At 39.8% G+C, this 22,412-nt stretch overlaps 1 protein-coding gene across 1 annotated transcript; it reads right to left on the bottom strand.

The window, feature by feature from the left end:
• Positions 1 to 608: 608 nt before the first annotated feature.
• On the bottom strand, positions 609 to 22,154 carry idh3a (isocitrate dehydrogenase (NAD(+)) 3 catalytic subunit alpha). The gene is made up of 11 exons (XM_028822522.2): positions 22,002 to 22,154; positions 11,700 to 11,762; positions 10,668 to 10,751; positions 9,862 to 9,976; positions 7,785 to 7,972; positions 6,392 to 6,525; positions 6,133 to 6,235; positions 5,808 to 5,872; positions 2,337 to 2,421; positions 1,083 to 1,235; positions 609 to 999 (listed from the first exon to the last, which is right to left on the bottom strand). Exons 1-11 carry the CDS (start codon positions 22,026 to 22,028, stop codon positions 919 to 921), a joined length of 1,098 nt encoding a protein of 365 aa, XP_028678355.1. The 5' UTR covers positions 22,029 to 22,154; the 3' UTR covers positions 609 to 918.
• Between the last annotated feature and the right edge of the window lie 258 nt (positions 22,155 to 22,412).

Below are 22,412 nucleotides of genomic sequence, written 5' to 3'. Positions count from 1 at the left end.
CGAGGTGACAGGACTCCCCCTGAACCCCAAACCCCCAATTTTTTGTTTGCAATTCCTTTCCTTTATCAGTACTACACTCTGAAGCCCTGGCACAAATCAGCTGTTAAGCATTCTTACTGTGGGGCACAGCAGGCAACGTTAGAAACTGACTTGGCAGGTCGATCAACAACACATGTGGGCATTGAGGCAGAAGTCATTTTGGCCAAATTAATATATACCATAATTGTGAAGACATAACTTTGACTCATCTCTGCCATTTACTCAATGGATGTTTCGGCAATGACATGAAGTACATTTGTAGGGGATGATGGTATAGCCATGCCAGTTGATGACAAGAGAAAATTCCTATCCATGCTTATCATGTTAAAGTTAAAAAAGCACTTGGTCATTCACAGTTAGTATAGAACAACAAAGTCAAAGCACTCCCTGAGCAGAGAGTACGTAGGTCTGCTGTATTCTAAAAATTTAAGGCCAGATGCATGAAAGCAGCACAGAGTGTACTAACATTTTACAATAAATAATGAACTGTTGATCAGAGTTCTTATAAAACTTACAGAAAAGATCAAGTGAGTGAATTTTGACAAAGAGATGCCCAGTGCCAATAGAAGTAGTAGAGGCTGGCAGTAAACTACTGCCCCACATTTAATTGGTTTATATTCACCATCCAGTCCACAGCAGTACTCTTGAAAAAGGCAAGTCTTATATAAGCAGCATATTTAGAAAATAAATAATGAAAAAATGAATGTAAAAATGAAAAAGAAAGGCATTAACTAGAAAATTAAAAAAGCCACTTGGTACAGTCAGTGGTTTGTGCTCAGGACAGAGGACATTCAGTAGGTCCACCACAGAGAAACGGGAGTATTGTGCAAGAATGAAATTTACTTGTCATAAGCAGCGAGGAAAAAGCGCGACTCCAGCTCAGAGGTCTCGCACCCTGCGGCAGATTTCATCAGTAAATTCTGAGCACTTTGCATTTCCTCCTAGGTCTTTAGTCACAACCTGTGAACAGATGCAGATGTATTATTCAGACCCTAATTCACATATTGTTCATAGACGAAAACACAACACAGATGATACAACACCTTCTTGTCTTGTATTGTGTCATAACAAGCTGTCTGTATTTTTCTGGATTGTTCATGAAGACCCATATGGCGCAGCATCATTACAGCACTTAGGAGCAGAGCAGTGGGATTGGCAAGGTCCTTACCGGCAATATCTGGAGCAGTTCCATGAACCTTTACGCAAGAATGGGAGGAGAACAAACACTCAGCTTTAACAGGACACAGCATGAAAATTATAATGAAGGCATTGCCAGAACGTGTTCAGTGTCATGTCAGAAGTAAGTTCTTGAGATTATGACAATAGTGTAAGACAGACTTTAACCACACTTAAAAATCAAATGGCACTCAGTCACAGGAATTCACTGTAGAAAATCAGCCTAGTAGGTAATAGACTGGTGGGCTTCAGAGGCCACGATGAAACGTTCACTAAAAAGAAGAGAGGCAAGAGTATGGCAAAGGCATTAGGACCGAGGCCTGCTTAAAAGTTGCTGACCTTTATTGTGGTGCTTTCTGTGTGGACTGATTCAGCCACCAGGGATACCTTCCATTTTTTTTCTCCCATGAGAGAAGCTTCAGTGCTTCATTCTTCTTTTAGCTAAGTCAGATATCCTAAATACCTCCATTTGTGTAGTTTAATCTGATTAACATCCATCCATCCATTTTCCAGCCCGCTGAATCCGAACACAGGGTCACGGGGGTCTGCTGGAGCCAATCCCAGCCAACACAGGGCACAAGGCAGGGAACCAATCCCGGGCAGGGTGCCAACCCACCGCAGGACACACACAAACACACACTAGGGCCAATTTAGAATCGCCAGTCCACCTAACCAGCATGTCTTTGGACTGTGGGAGGAAACGAGAGCACCCAGAGGAAACCCACACAGACACGGGGAGAACATGCAAACTCCATGCAGGGAGGACCCAGGAAGCGAACCCAGGTCCCCAGGCCTCCCAACTGCGAGGCAGCACTGCTACCCACTGCGCCACCGTGCCGCTTCTGATTAACATTTCCATCAGAATTTAATTTGGTTAACCATTAATTCAGATCCTTCTTATTTTAATCTTAGCCTCTGTCGACTACAAACATTACTTTTGCATTATTTTGACATAATCCTATAGGACACTGAATAATTGAGTCATAATGACTGCTTCACTTTTAGTGATCTGGACAAGGCACCTACATGATAATAAACAGATGCAAGAAAGTCAAAAGGAAGGCAAGATGACAACAACCAAGTTTGCAGACTGTACAAAAGCAACACATTTTTCAACTCACAGATTCAAATATGGCTACCCCGTTAGCTCCAATGTTTCCACTAGGTGTCACTCCAAGGCCACCGATCAAACCAGCACACAGGTCACTGGAAGAGATGCATCATAAATTAGAGTGGAAGCGGGACATGTGTTTACCAGACAAATACAGAATACAAAACTCTTGATAGCAATTGTCTGTACTGGCATCATTGTGTCATTTATCCAAAAAAACAAAAATCAGGATAAAAATAACCTTCAAAACACCCCAAAAAATATTTAAACCCTGACTGTATGTGAAGATTTTCTGTTCATTAGTTATGGTATCTGGGAAATGTGAAATGCTAAAGGGAGGAAAACTCACCTGTTTAGTATGTTGGACAACAGGTTTACATCTCACCAAGAACTACAAGGCAAACATCAAACACTCAGAGTGACCGCAGCCATTGTTAATACCATGAGTCTGATGAACTGAAGTGCATGTCACAATTCTTATGTTGGCATCTAAATTGCCCCGAATGCACAAGGCTGTGTTTGTGTAAAGGGCTGGAAGTCCATTCTTGTGTGGAGGAGGACTGTGCCCCAGTTTGGGACTCCAGTTTCCTATTAGCTTAGTCTGTTGTAAGTCAGGGGCTCCCAGCTACATTTTGGGGTAGCACTGTGGCTGCAGGTTTTCACTCCAACAATTTTAACAAATAAATGTTGCAGTCTTCTGAATGATCTAGTTGTTTAAATAGTCTTTATTTCTTAAGCAGCACTGATGCAGGTGACAATGAATACTAGAGGAAAGTCGCTACAAGCAAGAATAACAAATGATGTCACACACACAAATTGCTTGCTACATTTCCTGAAAAATTTAGCAAACTCATTTTGCAATTTCTGGATTGACACAAAAAAGGCAGACACTGGGAAATAACAGCTTGTTTAATAATGATAGGAGTTCAATCAAAAGCAAAAGGTGAACAAGACTGAACTTAAGCCTTTTATTCCTATCTAGCTACGTTAACTGTCAAAGACAGTTAATACTTTTTAGAATATTTGAGATCTCTATTGCCTTATGTGTACCCTCAGCATTTGTCCTTTCTTTGGTATCCTTGTGTTTCTCAGCTATCTTGGTTGGTTCTTCCTCTCCTGATCGCGTTCCTGTAATGCCCGTTTCTCAGACCCTGTCATTTCTAGGCGAGTTGCTCGGCTCCTGTCCTCTTTTTGACAAACACCAGTGGTAGAGGCGCCCTCCTCACTACCGTGGGTGAAAACATCACTTGTGTTCTTGCAAATACTTCCCCTGTTTGAAGGAGACCTTTCTCAGTATCCTCATGTGCATCAATCTGCCTTACCTAGTGCTTCCTCTTTTGATCGCATTCAACAGAGCAGCCACAGTGAAAGTGACCCGACACACATATACAGACATTAACATTACATAGATAGCTTAGCACACACATTAATGTAACGCTGACGTAGTGGCTCGAACTTTAACATTGTGTCATTTGCACCTGTGTCCGCACTGATCATCACTATCATGATCTGGATACAATTTAAATGAGCAAACTCCACAGAAATAAAGTGAAATGAAATACAAAAGGCAAAACAAAATTAAGTGTTTAAATCTATAACAAACTATACATTTCTGAATTTCTACTAAATGCAGATGTCATACTAAAGTGCTTTTCTAAATTGCATAGTATGAAGGAAAAAAAAGGCCAGCTAAACAATTTGATTAATCTATCTATCTATTATATATATATATATATATATATATATATATATATATATATATATATATATATATATATATATATATACACACAAGTCAGTGTGTGTGTATGTATATATGTATGTGTTCCAGCATCACTTCCGATTTTCATGAAACTTGGTACACATGTTTCTCATTGGTCGACTAAAAATACTGAAGGGTGAAATCAACCCCAACCCACCCCCTTTTGGGTAGGGTGGTGGCTGATCTTGCGGTCTTGTATGCATGTTATCATCCAGTTGACCCTCTGAATGACCACCAGAGGGTGAACTGGGGGTGACTGCCAGCATCCTTTATGTTTGAACACCACCGCACCCCTGTTTCTTTTGAAATTAAACAGAGTTGGCCAGTTCCGAGTGTCAACTGGATGATAACATACATACAAGACCGCAAGACAAGCACATTAGTGAGTCTTCATTGTTTGTTAATTTATTTTTAAAAGTGTTTTTTTTTTAATTAAAAAAAACAACACTTTATTTCCCTCCTGGGCAACACTGGGTATTTCAGCTAATGAGAAATAAGCGTGGCGCACTGATTTGTGAAACTCATTGGACTGAAAGCCTGTAGCCACAGTGATACTTCAAGGACTGAACCTGCGGTGAGTTTAAGTGAGTTTGGGGGAAGAAAAACAAAACACCCCTGTAGAAGAGGCCAACTGCAGAATGAAAGTCCCAAGATGATTATTGGCAATAATTTTACAACAAAGTTCAAAGTTAAAGTGCTGGTACTGCTAGTGCAAAGAAAATATTACACAGTGTAAAACGAAGCACTTTTTGGAGAAATAATAGAAAAGGATCAGCCAAGGGCCTGCCTGCTACTGCCTGCCTCATGACATCCCTCAAACAGCACGCTCTCCATTTTATTTTCTAAGCCAGGTTTTCCAGCACATGGATGTGGTAAACAGAGTCTAAGCAGAAGGAAACCCCCCTGTAGTCACCAGTTCATCGTAGTGCATACTCAAACCAGGCTAATTCAGGGTTACTAAATCTACGCAGGACCATATCTATGGCTTGTAGAAGGAAACACAAAGACAGACAGCTAGGAGGTGGCCACACTAGATGTTGTGACACTATTGAATGGCAATCCAGAAGAAAATAACGTTCTGTTGGAACTCTCAGAAGTGTTGCCTGCCTTTAATTCTTAGAAAAGTCATCCTGGCACCAGGACACTTAATTCCAAAAGTTACGCCCCTGTCCATCTTAGATATGTAGAGCTTCATTGTTCTCTCCTCTCAGTTTGAGTGACTTTGTGGTTATTTATTTTCATGTACTTTAAAGCAGACAAAGCAGATAAAAGGTGTGCAGCAACTGTCATCCTCAATAGAAAAGGTCTGTATTCATGCTGCAAGTGCTGGCTGCTGGAACGCAGTGCCATTGGGTAAACATAAGTGGAGAAAAATGGGGTGCAACGATCATTGACTGCAGAGACATGTCCGTTACAGTCTCTGTCATCACATCAGGACCCCTGGTGTATTATTCTGTTTTCGCTTGTGTGGTAAATTGAGCTTGCATGACGACACACTCTTCTTGGAAGCCAACAATTCTAATTTTACTTACTTTCATTTTGCATTTCTCTTCAATACAATGCTTGACTCTCATCATCTGGTGTACAAAGGTAGGGTGCAGCGGTATTTTGTGAAGTACATTATTCCAGCATTTCAAAAGTAAAAAAAATAGCTAAAAAAAGAAATATTATCCAAAGTGGAACCTCAACAAGGAAAGCAGAAAACTGCAATTTACAAACCTGAGAATATCGCCATACAAATTAGGCATGACCAGCACATCAAACTGCGTTGGCTCCTGCACCATCTGTCAAAATATAAGTGACGGGCATCAGCGGGTATTCTGATAACTGCATGTTTAGACTAAGAGTACCTCTGAAATAATTACAAATGGCCAACGTAATGCTTGATTATGTATTTCTTAAAACACTGCTCAAGCTAAACAGGATCCAAAAACTAAAAGGCAATAAATTTGACCCTGCATACCACAAAAAAAAATTTGTCAAAATATACCCAAGTAGGCCTTTGCAAAAAAAAACTGAAATGGAGGGAGACATTTAAACTTACGTTCAAACAAACAGTATCCAGATACATTTCTGTAAATTTGATATCTTTGTAATTTTCTGCTACTTCTCTACATTTTTTCAAGAAAAGACCATCAGACATACGCCTGGTGAAAAGGAAAAAATATTTAGGAGTTATAAAACAACTTGGCCATGAAATAAGATGACTCTGGTCCAGACGAACACAATCGTAGATAAGAGCTATGAAGTTTTCCATGAAGTTAACAAAAATAATTAAGTTATAGATTTAGAGGGCTTCTTACATAATGTTAGCTTTGTGCACAGCCGTCACCGTGCTTCTCTGATTACTTCTGGCATATTCAAAAGCAAACTCTGCGATGCGCCGGCTGGCATCTTCAGTAATCAGTTTAATGCTCTGCACAACACCGTCAACGATCTGCAAAAGAAGGGGAGAGTGAGAGGCAGTTAGTCTCCCTTAAGGCCAGGCCTCGTTCTACTTTGTTTTACCTTTATTGTGTTTGCTGAATGGCAGCCATTTCAAAACAGACTTCTAAGACTTGAAAACTTAAATTAAAAAAGTCAAATTTTTAAATGTCACCGCATGAGACTTGCATATCCCATAAACAGTAGCGCAAAAAACCCTACGCACACTCCAGTGTGTCACAGAGCACAGTGCAGGAGTTAATAAAGCACAGTTTGAATGTGGGTGTCCTGTTGCCACCTATATGACATAATGGCTACTGGTCATGGATTATCAATAGCTGAGCAGTGTTTTTGAGGCTAAACCCCTTGATTCATTTAGAATGATGTGCTCAATGAAGGACCCCACATAAAAAAGATTTAGTGAAGGCTGCAAATTTTCATCAGTAAGTAGCAAGATGGAAAATGATGAAGTTTTTAAAATTGCACTTAAGACTTGAATTACACTACTGGTCTCCATGGAGAACTGAAGCATGTGACCTGTCTCTTTGAAACCCATCAGGCTGTTATGAAAGAGAAGAGACACAGAGCGCAATATATCTCTCTATTATATAAAAACAAAACTTGGGATGGGACGAGACCTGTTCAGGAAGACAAAAGACACTTTCACGTCCCGCGAGACGAGACTTTGTGCAAAGAGATTTAACAACAAAGACAAAGAGTAGATGACAAAGAAGAACGTCGTAAAGAATTCACACACGTTGGCGCGAAACACATGCAGAGCAGGTTAGAGATAATGGAAGTAGGTAAATTCAAAAGTCTCAAAAAAATGATAGTAAAGACCGCATTAGCGCAAACAAATGGAAAATATAACTCGGTGAAATAACAGTGTTTGAGGATGTCTGGGGGAGAAGAGAGACAAGGCAGTGAGACTAAAGGACAGCTGCTGTACAGGCTTTTAAATGTTCAAAGCGTCGCACAAGATGCAGATCACACGGCAGCGGCAGCAGCAGCAGCAAGCCAGCAGCTGATTGAGCAAAGAGGAGGTAAAAAAAAAAAAAAAAAAAACTATGTTTCCCATTGTATCACTGTTTAAAAGGGGGTTTTGGAGGAGCGACCGCGTCTCCTTGGGGTGCGTCCAGCCCCCCTCTTCACTACGTTGCGTAGCGCAGGCAGTTGAGAGGGTTTTCGAGTGAAGCCCCCTAGTATTTTAATAAAAAAAAAAAAAAAAAAAAAAAAAAAAAAAAAAAGGTTGACCGTTCGGATGATGCATACCACATGCTCAATTCCACTGTACTCTCCTTCTGTGTTCTCTCGAATTGTAACAAGGTCCACATCACTGTAAGCTGTTTTGTAGCCCTCGATGGACACACAGGGTCGAACATTCGCATAAAGATCAAATGTCTTACGCAGCAGCAGATTCATGGAAGGGTGTCCGGCTGCAATTGGAGTTTTTAAAGGACCTAGGAAATTGAGGAGGGGAAAAAAAAAAAAAAAACCTGCAAATTAAATGTTAAAATAAACTGGGATGAGACCTACAAAGGCTGAATAAAAATGACTGTTGAAATAATGAAACAGCAGATAAGCAGCCGTGTGCCACTTCTTCCCGTTCATCTTAAATTAGATGTTATGTAAATCTCTTAGCTCTGTCTGCATAGCCCTGGAGCCATGGAACTGTTTGTGCAAACAATGGCAAAAAATGCCAGTCATTTCCAGAGGGGAGGCTCTATAGCCAGCTGTAATCGGTTGAAGTGTACGACACTGATGCTACACTAACCATACTGTATTTAGCACAAATGCCAGTAGACCTAGAGGACACTTCAACACACACCAATTACCATAAATATATATTGCTTTATTTCCCTGTAAAGAAACAGAATTCACCGAGCCAGGGCTCAGGACATGATACACAAAACTGAATTAAAAAAAGGTCCACAAGAAACCACATGAAGTTAAATAAGAGGCAACATCATTACTCAGCAGCCAATGTGTTTCAACTTTTAGGAGAGTGGTGAGCGACCAAGTGCTATTATCAAAACAATTTACTTTCTGACAATCCTACATACCAGGGGAGGGCCGCAGTGGCTGCAGGTTTTTCTTCCGACCAGTTGCTTAATTAGAAGACAATTGTTGCCAATAATTTAATTTAATGGCTTGTTAGTGATTTAACTCTGCAATGTCAAGTCATTCTCATATCTTATTTTTTTTCCTTTGTAAGGATATTATCCAAATGATTTGAAGTCTAAAAACAGATGAGTAATTCTCAGTCCTTCACTTTTTTCTCTTCACTTTCCTTTGGTTTACTTAAACCAAACAGTACGATAAATACACACGGTTGTAAATGGAAACAAGCTAAACAGAGAACTGCTGGTTTCTTTTGTCATTTGCATCTTATTGCTAATAAGGAGCAATTAAAAAACAAGAATACAGCTGTTTACGACTAAAATAAGCAATAAGGGTACAAAATCTTAACGAGCAAGACAACGAAAATTAAGCAGAAGTGTTACTTGAGCAATAAGTGCCTATTAAGCAACTGGGTTGGAACAAAAATCCACAGCCACTGCAGCCCTCCATGAACGACTTTGCCCACCCCTGCTACACACAAAGGTGTACATCACCGTACCCTATAAGCGGGCACTGTAGTTAAGTCTCAATGACCAAACAAATGGGGAAAAAACACCTAACAGTACACAGGTCGACTCTTTTTATATCAACTCTACTAACCCGACTGCGAAATGCGATCATAGCTACCTGTGGTGCTCTACCTGCAGAAGACAGCTATAGTTCTGGTTATCTAGATATTCTACCCAAACTGTAGCCAACTAAAGTGCTATTTATGTCAAATATATGTTATATTGTCACTTGGAAAACCACTCCATTGTTGGTTTTGTGTTCCATACACTCCAGGGCCATCTTATGAGGTATGTTCACAGACATGCAGAGCTCAGTTCTCCTGGCTCAGTGAATTATGCTCATTTTAGGCACAAGTATTCGTAATTGTAAGTATCTGTACTGAACAGAAAACACGTTTGATTAAGGCAAGCATTTAGGAAGCTGTGCCATTAACCATATTAGTCGCTTTCTGCACCACCATTGCGTCTAATCGACCACCTAGTCTAGTAAGTGGTTATTAGCGCTCACTATCTAAAGTTTGACATTTGTATAACAGGTCAAGACTATTTCAGGCACCCAACTTCAACTACTTTTTATTTTAAGTGACCTCTATTTCTACAGCATATGTATTTATATTTTATTCTGCCCTGGCTAGTTATACTACAATAATTCCGACTCTGAAAACAGAACTAAAGTGCTCAAGTCTGTCTGTCTCCAAGAAAATAACAAGAACTGGTACCTTTCAGTCCTATCTTGCTTTTATCCATCGACTCTTTAGCTTCTGGAGGAATCATCCACTTTCCTCCAGGCCCTTTAATAGCAGTTACATTTCGCTCTTCCCAGTGAACTGGAACCTTGAATAAAGGAGGAAAAAAAAAAAGAAAAAAAAGATGAAACACAACAAATACTAAATATCTGTTACATGTGTATATTAACTTTTAACTGTGTAAATATCAATGGCAATTTTAAACGGAACAAAAATATAATTTCATACCTTCACATACATTTAAGTTATTAGGCAAGTTTATTCTTCATTTGGCCCTGGACTGAATGCTGCTAAATCAGAAAAGACAGGGCAGCTTGATTTGCATTGATATTAACCAAGCTCAGGTGATGAAAAACGTAATGTAGGTTTAAATTGTATGCGACCTGACCCAGAAAATCAAAGAGTTCTAAGACTGGCGACTGTATGTGCTGCTGTGATTGAAAGCCATTGGTCCGTGTGTGTTTAAAGTTTATGAAACATTTGAATATATGGCAAATTTTGATTAAATCAATGCAATTAACACACTTTAAGTATTTAAGCACCTTTCCTCTTTAATACATTTTTATAAGTAAGATGGCACAAACCACTTCTTATACAGCGGAGAAGGACACCAGTTACCTCTTAATACTTTGGCTCGACTTTAGGTTGTTTGTTCACACAGCAACACGAGTTTCTAACAAGCAGTATACCATAAAGCAGAAAACTATCAGACAGGATGGAAAACTTCTGTTAGCTGTCAAAAGAATTAAACAGTTTCCATTGTACTAATCTGTGCATACCTTTGCAGCGTCGAAAATCTTCATTACTGCACTGGAAATTTCAGGCCCAATGCCATCACCCGGGATTAATGTGATGGTCTTTATCTAAAATAAAGAGAGATAGACAGGTTAGGAGCACACACTGATACAGCGCATTGCGGCACCCACCACATGACAAACCAACTCAGGATCCAGATTAGGACCCGAGTGTAGCAATGCAAAGGGTGACACCTCAGCACCATACCAGTTCACATGGAATGGAATGGTGTGAAGTTTTTTATGGTGGCTGGAATGCCAATTCAGCAATTGCAGGTTAAGGGCCTTGCTCAAGGGCCCAACAGAGCAGAGTCCCTTTTGGTATTTTCGGGATTCGAACTGGCAACCTTCTGATTGCCAGTGCAGATCCCTAGCCTCAGAGCCACCACTCTGCTCCACTAAAATAAAATTATGAGAAAAATTATTCAAGAAAACTGAGCTGAATTGAAAAGCAAGAATTTAGATAATGAGCCTTTATTCAACAGCTCTGAATTCCACAATAGGACAAATTTGGAGTGGTATTTTTCTCCTGGTACTTGCAGATCATACTGAGGTTGCCCAACACACTGATGGTGTACTTCACTACGTGCACTGTAGATGTAAAGTATATGCCCATTATGAGACACTGATGTCTAAAGAAACACTGGGTGGGTGCCTCTGTTCAGCTTCTTGCATTGTGCTGCGGCCAGATGCAAACCAGAGGCCTTCAGATCACAAAGAAGCCATCTCATCTTGAGGAGGTTCATGAAGACCTCCCATCACTCTGTGAGAGGGACATCTTCTAAGCTGCAATGAAACACGTGTGTGTGTGTGTGTGTGTGTGTAATGTCAGGCAGTCTCTGTCCCTGATGTCCACTACCTGCGCATGCACAAATTATTGCAGTGTAGAATTTAAAAAAAGATGTACACAATAATTACAGACTCCCAACCAAAAATGTGTGATCAGTAACAATCATACAAGGACAGAATAAGGTGTACAGTGTTTGTCATGCCAAAGAAAAAAAACTGAGTACATACCACGCTGCCATAATTCCTTGTGACTGTTGTCTGGCTCTTAAAAACTGACAGTGCACGAGACACCTATAGTGAACAAAACATAACATTTATATGGATTATATTGCAGTTTGGGAAATATGAATAAAAAATTCAGCATTTCAACAGAATGAACTATTAAGATATCTTAGCTGCACTAACTTGTGTAGGCCACGGAGTCACCTTGTGCTTACACGCTCATCATACAAAGCACAGAAACCGTCCATGAGATGCAACCCTTTTAAAAATGGCAAAATGTACATTTAACTCACTAAAAATTAGGTTTGTTGTTAAAAAGTAACACATGAACAACTATATCTGAAACAAAAAATTGTTGGCAAAATTAATGAAAAATGTTCAACATTCACTTAGCATAAGTTAAATTATATATATTATTATAAAAGAAAATCTTGAGATGAGACAACTATTGCCAAGAGATTTTTTCAAGTCCTGCCCTCCTCTCAACCATTTCAGGTTAACGGCTCACACCCACGGTCCTCTCGCCTCTCGTTCGTGTGAATGCCTTCGACAGACAGACACAGTTCCTGTGCTCTCAGCTCTTATAAATTTTGACGTTTTCCTCACTTTAAGTTCCCAATAAAAGAAGACTTATTATGTCCAAATCTTAATGAAGAATTTCATCCCGAAGGGTTATCAACAGAAGAAATGAGTACATGGGCAATTCTAGCACCGAGAAACAATGAAGTTGAACGAATTAACGTGAAAATTGCCGATCGGTTACACTGCTAATTGTTTAAATGCGTATCAATAGACTATGAAACAGTTGGTGAGATGGTGTGGAAGATGAAAACATCAATTTACAATAATCCCGAAGAACATCTAACCGTTAACACCATCTGGTTTTCCACAGGCCGAATTACTGTTGAAAGAAGGATGTATCGTAATGTTGTTGCGGAATTTATGTCTAAGTGATGGGCTATGCAATAGGAGACGATTTGTTGTATTCAAAATTGGTCGAACAATTCTGACATGTAAAATTTTAACAGGCGACAAGAAAGGTAATGAAGTACATCTTTAGGGGATAACATTAGACACCAAAGAAGATCTCGATATGCCATTCGTATTAAAATGTTTACAGTTTCCCGTTAGAATAGCGTTTGCTATGACAATTAACAAATCACAGGGACAAACATTCGAAAAAGTCAATTTATTTATTAGAGAGAAAGAAATGAAATTCACTCACGGGTTAGGGTTAGTCACAATGTAACTCCAAACACGGAATCAAAATTTAAAGCGATCTTGAAGAAAAGTTATTTCAAAATTTTTTTTTACTGAAGATTTACAGTAAAAGTGTAAGTTTAAAAAGTATTTGTGTGTTAATTTCAAAGCCAAACAGAATGAAAATGTATAATGCAACGAATACCTCTAATGCAACATGAAACATAATTTTCTTTTAATTTATTACGTTTTACTATGGTTAGTTACTCGCTGTAATGTAAAATAGTTCTATTATGCATATGTAACAATTCCCATGAAAATAACAATCTGTTTAAACTGAGCCGCGAAATGGCTAGCGTATAGTGGTTGCCTGGGGGTTGGCGAACTAGATAGATAGATGGTTGCCAGAATTATCTATCTATATTCAACATACTACATTTTTCCTTTAAAAAGAATTGCTGAGGAGTAGCTTTGGCATTCACTGAAATAAAAAATAACATGTTATGCAATAAGTAACATCAAAGAGAATTTTGCCAACTTTTAATTGCTTCACCAGACAGAATCTGTCATTAGCAACAACCCCGGCCAACCATGAGATGTTCACTTTGCCTCCCCGGACACATTAGGTTATGTTCTCAGCAAAGGTTTGCAGACAGATGGACAAATTATGGCATCAATGAAGGGCAAATATTCACTAAAAAATATATGTCTGTTCTAAATTAAAAATAAACTCAGAAAGGAAATGATTTCTTCATAAAAAGTGTGCGCTCTATATTTGAACATGGATTTTAGAAGACAATTTAGAAGATACATTTAAGGAGTGGCACTCTGCATTGAGAGTTTATCTTTCTAAGTGCTGTGCTATTTAGACGAAAGAGTGATTCATGCAGAAGATTCCTTAAATGTTCAAGATAGGAATGTAATTTTATAAAATCTTTCATCTAAGACATACAATGCTGCCTTTTCAATAAAACTAGAAACACCCGATGGCTTGGTTAAGGGGTTTTTCTATTAGGAACGGCATCATTAAAAAAAGAGAAAAGTATTACTTGTACTCTCATTATCTGAAGTGTAAGTAACAGGGGTGTGCGTACACTGAAGATACGGACAAAATTACAGTTGTGTATTGTTTTCTAGCATATTATACACTTATTATATTGGCTAATTATACTAAATTATGGCTTTTAGTATACATTTTTACTAAAAAAAATTCATAATACAAATGATCAAATAGTGCTCTGAACCTGCACTATACAAAAATAAACACATTTGCTATTAGATGTTATCAGAAAAGAGATCACTACTTGATTAACTTCAAAAATGTTTTGTTTGTGTTGCTTTCATCACATGAAGAGTCAATGCTGAAAAGTGTGGAGATGCGCAGACAGCTGTCAGGGCAAGTTTGGTCATCCAGATTGATTTCAGGATGACAATTTTGTTAATTCACGTGTGGAACTCTGTGTACTGGAGAAATATGAGATGTCCTTAAAAGAGCAGTTCTGGTTTGATTCCAACTAGAATCTCACACATAGCATTTGCAAAAGCCGTATATGTGAAATATCATGCAGCACAATACATTGCACAAAGTGTTCCAAGCAAACACCACAAGATATTTGAAAAAACAGTAAAAATATGGTGTATAGCAACACAGACAGACCTTTAGTCGGTGGCATGGACTTGAGAGTTCAGTTTCATTTCAGATTTTAGTCTGTGCACATTTATCCAGTATTCTAAGGGGCTTTCTCTTGATTTCATCCCACGGACCAAAAAAATCTGACTGGCAGTTCTTAACAGGTATGATGTGAGTGACTGCGGCAGTATGCATTAGTGTGACCTGCAATGGACAGGCGCTTCAATCGGGTCTGCTTCCTAATCAGATTTCTAATGGCTTCCTTCAACTCTGTATGGGGAATAGAGTTCAGTAAATGTAATCCAAGGAAGGTGAAGATTCTTTTTGACAATTTCAGGTTTGCTTACCATACGCTAAACGTCCTACGGAATTCTTGCTTCTATAGTCAAATAATAACACCTTCTACATCTTATTATAATGATGCATTTCTCTCTACTATAAAAAAAAATCTTGGAAGGAGATGAGACACGATTTTCTCAGACAGATACTTTTTCGTCCTGCGAGACGAGTCTTTGTGCCAAGAGATTTAACCACGCCAGAAATAACAGAAAGAGTAGATGACAAAGTAGAACGTCATAAAGAATTCAAAAACGTTGGCATGGTACACATGCAGAGCAGGTTACAGATAATGGAAGTATGAAAATTCGAAAGTCACAAAAAAAAGGATAGTAAAGATCGCATTAGCGCAAACAAACGGAAATTATTACTCTGTGAAATAATAGAACAGCGAAAAGAGATTGAATATATTGTTTGGATTTAAACTTTAAGTCTGAGACTTTTGGATTGTATAATCATGTTGCCATTAGGGAGAAAAAAAAAGTGTTTCTTCCCAATGAAGAGGCGCATTTGCGAGCACTAAAAGATTTGTTGTTTGGTGAAAGTGAAATCCCGCAAGAGAAATCATTTCTCATGTGTGTGACTGCTATTGTCAGACACATTTCTTGTAGAGAGAAAAAGAAACGATATTCACTCACGGGCAGTTATACGTTGTGTTGTCACGATGTAATTCTAAACACGGAATCAAAATTCAATGCAATATTGATGAAAAGGTAAAAGCGAAAAGAGATCGACTATATGGACATAGGTAATATGACAAAAATGCGCCATGCGAGATGCAGATCATGTGCCACAGCAGCAGTAAGCCAGCAGCTGATTGAGCAAAGAGGAGGTAAAAAAAAAACAAAAAAAACTGAATTTGTTTCCCATTGTATCACCGTTTAAGAGGGGGTGTCGGAGGTGCGACCGCGTCACCTTGGGGTGTGTTCAGCCCTCCCTCTTCACAACGTGAACAGCAGGGACACATAGTGGCTGGCGCATAACGCATGCTGAGTGGGGGTTGGCAAATGAAGCGAGCAGGGGGGTAAAGCCCCTTAGTTTATTTTAAAGTTATTTTAGACTCTTTAGAAACATAAAAAGCAAACAGAACAGCAAAGGAAACGATTAAAGACTACTACCCTAACAAAAGTAACAAGACTCTATGGAAGTAAATGTACAAACACCTTGATTCTGCTACGGAGATCATTTCAGCATCTGCAGTGGCAGCTAAAGAAATACGAATACGCTGATCAACTTAGGAGGACTTTCAAAAAATACTAGTCACTAAGTGTGGAGTTAAATGTTACACTCTTATTGTTATACAACCAAATTTACAAAACTATCAACACTTTCTATTCTACAGTATACCACAGTACGGATTTTCAACTGAGAAGAGAGAGTGGGGTTGTGTACAAGCGTAACCATTACAAGATAATTTATCATCACCCCAACTGTTGCTACTGGCTCCTTGTGACCTTGTACAGAATAAAACAAGTAAAAAAATAAATACATAAATAATAAAAATAGATTTATTAATATATGAAAACATTTTTGCAACCTTTCAGATTCTGATTTGTAGCGTACAGTACTTCTGTAAGATGTACATTTACAAAACTGATTCTAATTCTAACACCATGTAAACATGGGTTAGCAGCGTAATAGCAAGAAGAACGCTACAATTATGTAGTCAGACGTATGGGCGTTGAGGAATAATTACTGTTAGCTTCACCTTAAACATGCTGGTTTGGCAGTACATGTAAAGAGTGGCAGGAGTTCTTTCTTTAACTATGCTTGACCAAAACAAATTGTGACCAATGACACACTGTTGATATTTTAGGTTTCTTTACCTGCGCAGAAATGAGCATGATGGCCAGTACAGTTTAATTAAAAATTGCCAATTTGAAAGCAAACAAAACTCCATCCATATACAGTCATATGAAAAAGTTTGGGAACCCCTCTCAGCTTGCATAATAATTTACTTTTAACAAAAAAGATAACAGTGGTATGTCTTTCATTTCCTAGGAACATCTAATATCCAAATCATATTATGTGATATCATCTACTGTTAAATTCTGGTCCATCCATCCATCCTCTTCCGCTTATCCGAGGTTGGGTCGCGGGGGCAGCAGCTTGAGCAGAGATGCCCAGACTTCCCTCTCCCCGGCCACTTCTTCTAGCTCTTCCGGGAGAATCCCGAGGCGTTCCCAGGCCAGCCGGGAGACATAGTCCCTCCAGCGTGTCCTGGGTCTTCCCCAGGGCCTCCTCCCAGTTGGACGTGCCCGGAACACCTCACCAGGGAGGCGTCCAGGAGGCATCCTGATCAGATGCCCGAGCCACCTCATCTGACTCCTCTCGATGAGGAGGAGCAGCGGCTCTACTCTGAGCCCCTCCCGGATGACTAAGCTTCTCACCCTATCTTTAAGGGAAAGCCCAGACACCCTGCGGAGGAAACTCATTTCAGCCGCTTGTATTCGCGATCTCGTTCTTTCGGTCACTACCCATAGCTCATGACCATAGGTGAGGGTAGGAACATAGATCGACCGGTAAATTGAGAGCTTTGCCTTATGGCTCAGCTCCTTTCTCACCATGACAGACCGATGCAGAGCCCGCATCACTGCGGATACCGCACCGATCCGCCTGTCGATCTCACGCTCCATTCTTCCCTCACTCGTGAACAAGACCCCGAGATACTTGAACTCCTCCACTTGAGGCAGGATCTCGCTACCAACCCTGAGAGGGCACTCCAACCTTTTCTGGCTGAGGACCATGGTCTCGGATTTGGAGGTGCTGATTCCCATCCCAGCCGCTTCACACTCGGCTGCAAACCGATCCCGATCTGGTCCATACTTGTAAAATTTTTATTTTTATAGTGTATTGAGGATTTGTTCCGTTCTGTGTATTGTACTGTATTGTATTCACCCCCTTCTTTTTGACACCCACTGTATGCCCAACCTACCTGGAAAGGGGTCTCTCTTCGGACTGCCTTTCCAAAGGTTTCTTCCATTTTTTCCCTACAAGGGTTTTTTTGGGAGTTTTTCCTGGTCTTCTTAGAGAGTCAAGGCTGGGGGGCTGTCAAGAGACAGGGTCTGTTAAAGCTCATTGTGGCATTTCTTGTGTGATTTTGGGCTATACAAAAATAAAATGTATTGTATCCGAGTACTGCGGTGTTTTCCAAACGAAGATTTTTAGTGAAGCAGTATTTAGTTGTAGGAAATTAAATCAAATGTGAAAAACTGGCTGTGCAAAAATTTGGGTCCCTTTGTAATTTTGCTGATTTGAATGCCTGTCACTGCTCAGTGCTGATTACTTGCAACACCAAATTGGTTGGATTAGCTCATTAAGCCTTGAACTTCATAGACAGGTGTGTCCAATCATGAGATATAAAGGTATTTAAGGTGGTCAATTGCAAGTTGTGCTTCCTTCCCTTTGACTCTCCTCTGATGAGTGACAGCATGGGATCCTCAAAGCAACTCTCAAAAGATCTGAAAACAAAGATTGTTCAGTCTTATGGTTTAGGGCACAGGTGTCGGACTCCGGTCCTCAAGGGCCGCAGTGGTTGCATGTTTTCATTCTAACCATCTTCTTCATTAGTGAGCCGTTTTTACTGCTAATTAATTTCTTTTGCTTTAGTTTTAATTAACTTGACTCAGACCCCTTAATTGTCTCTTTTTCCTTAATTAGTAGCCAAACAATAATGAGACATCAAACAAGCCACCATATGACCAGCTCACCTGTGCCCACCACACAATATCTGAAAATAAATAAAGGCAAAGGTCTCGGTAAGGTTGCCAAAATATTTTGGTGACCTGAGAGATCAATGTTCTTTGAAAAAACGGAAAAATCAACAATTTGGAGATATCTGCTATGACAGAATGAGAGCAGCAACAAGCCATTGAATTAAATAACGGGCTTAATTAACAGCAAGAATCAGCTTCTCATTAAGAAACTGTTTGGAGTGAAATTGGTTTGAAATCCCAGTTTTGCTGGTCATCTGTTGGCTCGTTTCACGTCTCATTTCTGTTTGGCTGCCATTTAATGAAGAAACAAATCAATTCAAAGGACCGAATCCTTAAAAACAGGGCAATTGAAATGAAGGGAAAAGGAGTTAATTAGCAGTGAAAACTGGTCACTGATTAGGAAAAGGGCTAGAACTAAAACCTGTAGCCTCTGCGGCCCTCCAGGCCCGGAGTTCGATACCCCTGGTTTAGGGGAAGGCTACAAAAAGCTTTCTCAGAGGTTTAAACTGTCAGTTTCAACTGTAAGGAATGGAATCAGGAAATGGAAGGCCACAGGCACAGTTGCTGTTAAACCCAGCAGGTCTGGCAGGCCAAGAAAAATACAGGAGTGACATATGAGCAGGATTGTGAGAATGGTTACAGACAACCCACAGATCACCTCCAAAGACCTGCAAGAACATCTTGCTGCAGATGGTGTATCTGTACATCGTTCTACAATTCAGAGCAATTTGCACAAAGAACATCTGTATAGCAGGGTGATGACAAAGAAGCCCTTTCTGCACTCACACCACAAACAGAGTCGCTTGTTGTATGCCAATGCTCATTCAGACAAGCCAAATTAATTTTGGAACAAAGTGCTTTGGACTGATGAGACAAAAATTGAGTTACTTGGTCATAACAAAAAGCGCTTCGCATGGCGGAAGAAGAACACCGCATTCCAAGAAAAACACCTGCTACCTACTGTTCGGCAGCCATCAAATTTAACTGAACTGGAGAGAATTTGTATGGAAGAATGGTCAAAAATACCTCCATCCAGAATCCAGACACTCATCAAAGGCTAGAGGAGGCGTCTAGAGGCTGTTATATTTGCAAAAAGAGGCTCAACTAAGTATTGATGTCATATCTCTGTTGGGGTGCCCAAATTTATGCACCTGTCTAATTTTGTTATGCATATTGCATATTTTCTGTTAATCCAATAAACTTAATGTCACTGCTGAAATACTACTGCTTCCATAAGGCATGTCAGATATTAAAAGGAAACTGCAACTTTGAAAGCTCAGCCAATGATAAACAAAAATCCAAATAATTAAGAGGGGTTCCCAAACTTTTTCATATGACTGTATTGCTGAACAGGACTGACAGCTAGTCCAGCAGCATCTTGAGCAAGGCAGAACACAAGAGTGTTAGGGACACTTTGACGAGAACAGGCCATTCAGCCCAAATGAGCTCCCAATCTTCTCCACTTAATTCGTCCAAAATAACATGAAGTTGAGTTCTGAATGTCCCTAAAGTCCTACTGTTTACCACTCTACTTGGTATCATATTCCATGTATCTATGCTTCTTTGTGTGAAGAAAAACCTCCTAATGTTTGTGCGAAATTTACCATTAACATGTCTGTCTGTGTTAGGGTTGAACTCATTTTAAAGTAACAGTCTCAATCTACTGTACTAATTCCTTTAATCATTTTAAATACTCCAAGTCACCTCTTAATTTCATTTTGCCTAAACCCCTCTAATACTTCCTGTAGTCCTGGACTCAGCCCTGTCGCTCTTCTCTGGACCTTTTCTAGTGCTGCTTTGTCCTTTTTGTAGCCTGGAGACCAAAACTGCACCCAGTACTCCTGATGAGGCCTCACCAGTGTGTTATAAAGCTTGAGCAGAACCTCCTGTGACTTGTACTCCACACATCAAGGCGCTATATAACCAAACATTCTATTTGCCTTCTTAATGGCTTCTGAACACTGTCGGGAAGTTGATTTTCAAGACTCCACTACAACTCCATAATCCTTCTTATAAAGGTATATGTTCAATTCTCAGACCTCCCACTGCGTATTCAAATCTAAAAAGCAGTAGTTGAGAGGGGATCAGTACATCACGCACTCAATCGCTCACACAACCGCAATTTCTAGTGGAGTCAAAATACTGTCACCAATTAACCCACCCTACATTTATTTAGGAAATAGCACAAAAATGGTTCCAAAAGGAAAATCTATGTACACAATGGGAGGCCAAACAAACTCCATATTGACTGTAGAGCGAACTATAATTAAACAAAAACAAAAAAATAGTCACAATAATATTGTAACAAAAGTAATCAGCTGTGTAAAAACAACCCAAAGGACATATTAAGCAGAGGGTATTATATTTGCTACTCTTGTTTCAACATTACAAATTTGTCATGATGTGGAACATTACAAAAGAATAAACTAAAGGTGTAGAAAATGTTAATAATTATTCACGAAACATGCTCTTTAGTCAAATAAGGTAAAACCGTCTATTGTGGTTCTCAATCGTTGTTGGCTGCCCTCATCAAAATCTTGGCCATCTTGAAAAATACTGGGTGGAGAAGAGGTGGCATCTGTCAAGGGTCCCCCGCTAGATTTTGGAAATTCAGTTCTCCTGATTTTCAAACCTGCCTTCGTGCTGCCGGCCTTCGATTTGAGAATCAGTGACCGTGGGGTCTCCGACTAGACGGACGCCAGCCTACCGCCTGTCTACGGTTATGTAATTAATGAAGATCAATAGCCGAGGTAAATCTCGGGGTTCCTCACACACGCCTGACACTTGGATTTCTACATTATGAGTTACGTTTCTAAGAAGTACATCACTAAATAAAATGCGGACTGTCCGTTTGATATGTATTGACTGTTAGCGTAATGACAGAATGCTATATAACGATTACCTCATGAATATCAGACTTATGATATTGCTACATAACGTACAAAAGACAACCAACACATTATATATATATATATATATATATATATATATATATATATATATATATATATATATATATATATACACACACACACATATACATAAGAATGTACCCCTTCAAGTTTCTGTTTACAGACTTATATTGGAAACCTGTCAAGGCTACCTGCAAATCACAAGCATCGTTCCCGTTACTAGTGGCCACCTATATGACCTTGGAAAGGCGCCTTAAAACGCTGCCCGAATTCAGAAGTGACGGCTCCTGGAGACTGTTTCATGCGGTTTTTTTCATGGCAGATAGCCAGTGCCCGCAGCTCCCACGCAGGATCTGCCCGGCATCCTCTCCAAGAGCGCCGTCTTGGCCTGCTACATGAAGGCTCAGCTCGATCGGAGCCACGCTTTTCCAGTAACCTCACGTGCGAGACGCCTGAATTGTTAACCGCGTCCTTGCAAACACTTAACCGATAGTAACGGTCCATCTTCACTTACCGTTGACCTCCACGCGTATCCAGACATTTTATTTTTAGTTATCAAAGTTCACTGCCCAATGCCTCAATCACGCCTCGCGTACAAAAACCATCCTCGGAAGCCACGCCTCCCCTGACGAAGTCAATTCAGCGGGCAAATTGCAGCTGGCACCATAGACATCACAGCTCGAGTCTAGATGGGTTATCATTGTTGCTAACATCGCCATCTTGCTGCAGGATTCACAGTTCTGCCAGTCTCTGCGCAGATCGGATTACGGAATATTATTACCTCCACGCATAATAATAATAATAATAATACTAATACTAATAATTAAATGTATTGCGTTATTTTACAAAAGGCAACAATTATCTCGTTACTTTGCAAACATCTTGCCTGCTGCTCTCGTTATCATCGTGCAGGCGAGTATTTCAG

This window comes from Erpetoichthys calabaricus, chromosome 17 (assembly GCF_900747795.2).
Source record: "Erpetoichthys calabaricus chromosome 17, fErpCal1.3, whole genome shotgun sequence".
Taxonomy (NCBI): Eukaryota; Metazoa; Chordata; class Cladistia; order Polypteriformes; family Polypteridae; genus Erpetoichthys; species Erpetoichthys calabaricus.
The sequence above is the reverse complement of the archived record's forward strand: the minus strand, read 5'-3'. Positions and strand labels throughout refer to the sequence as shown.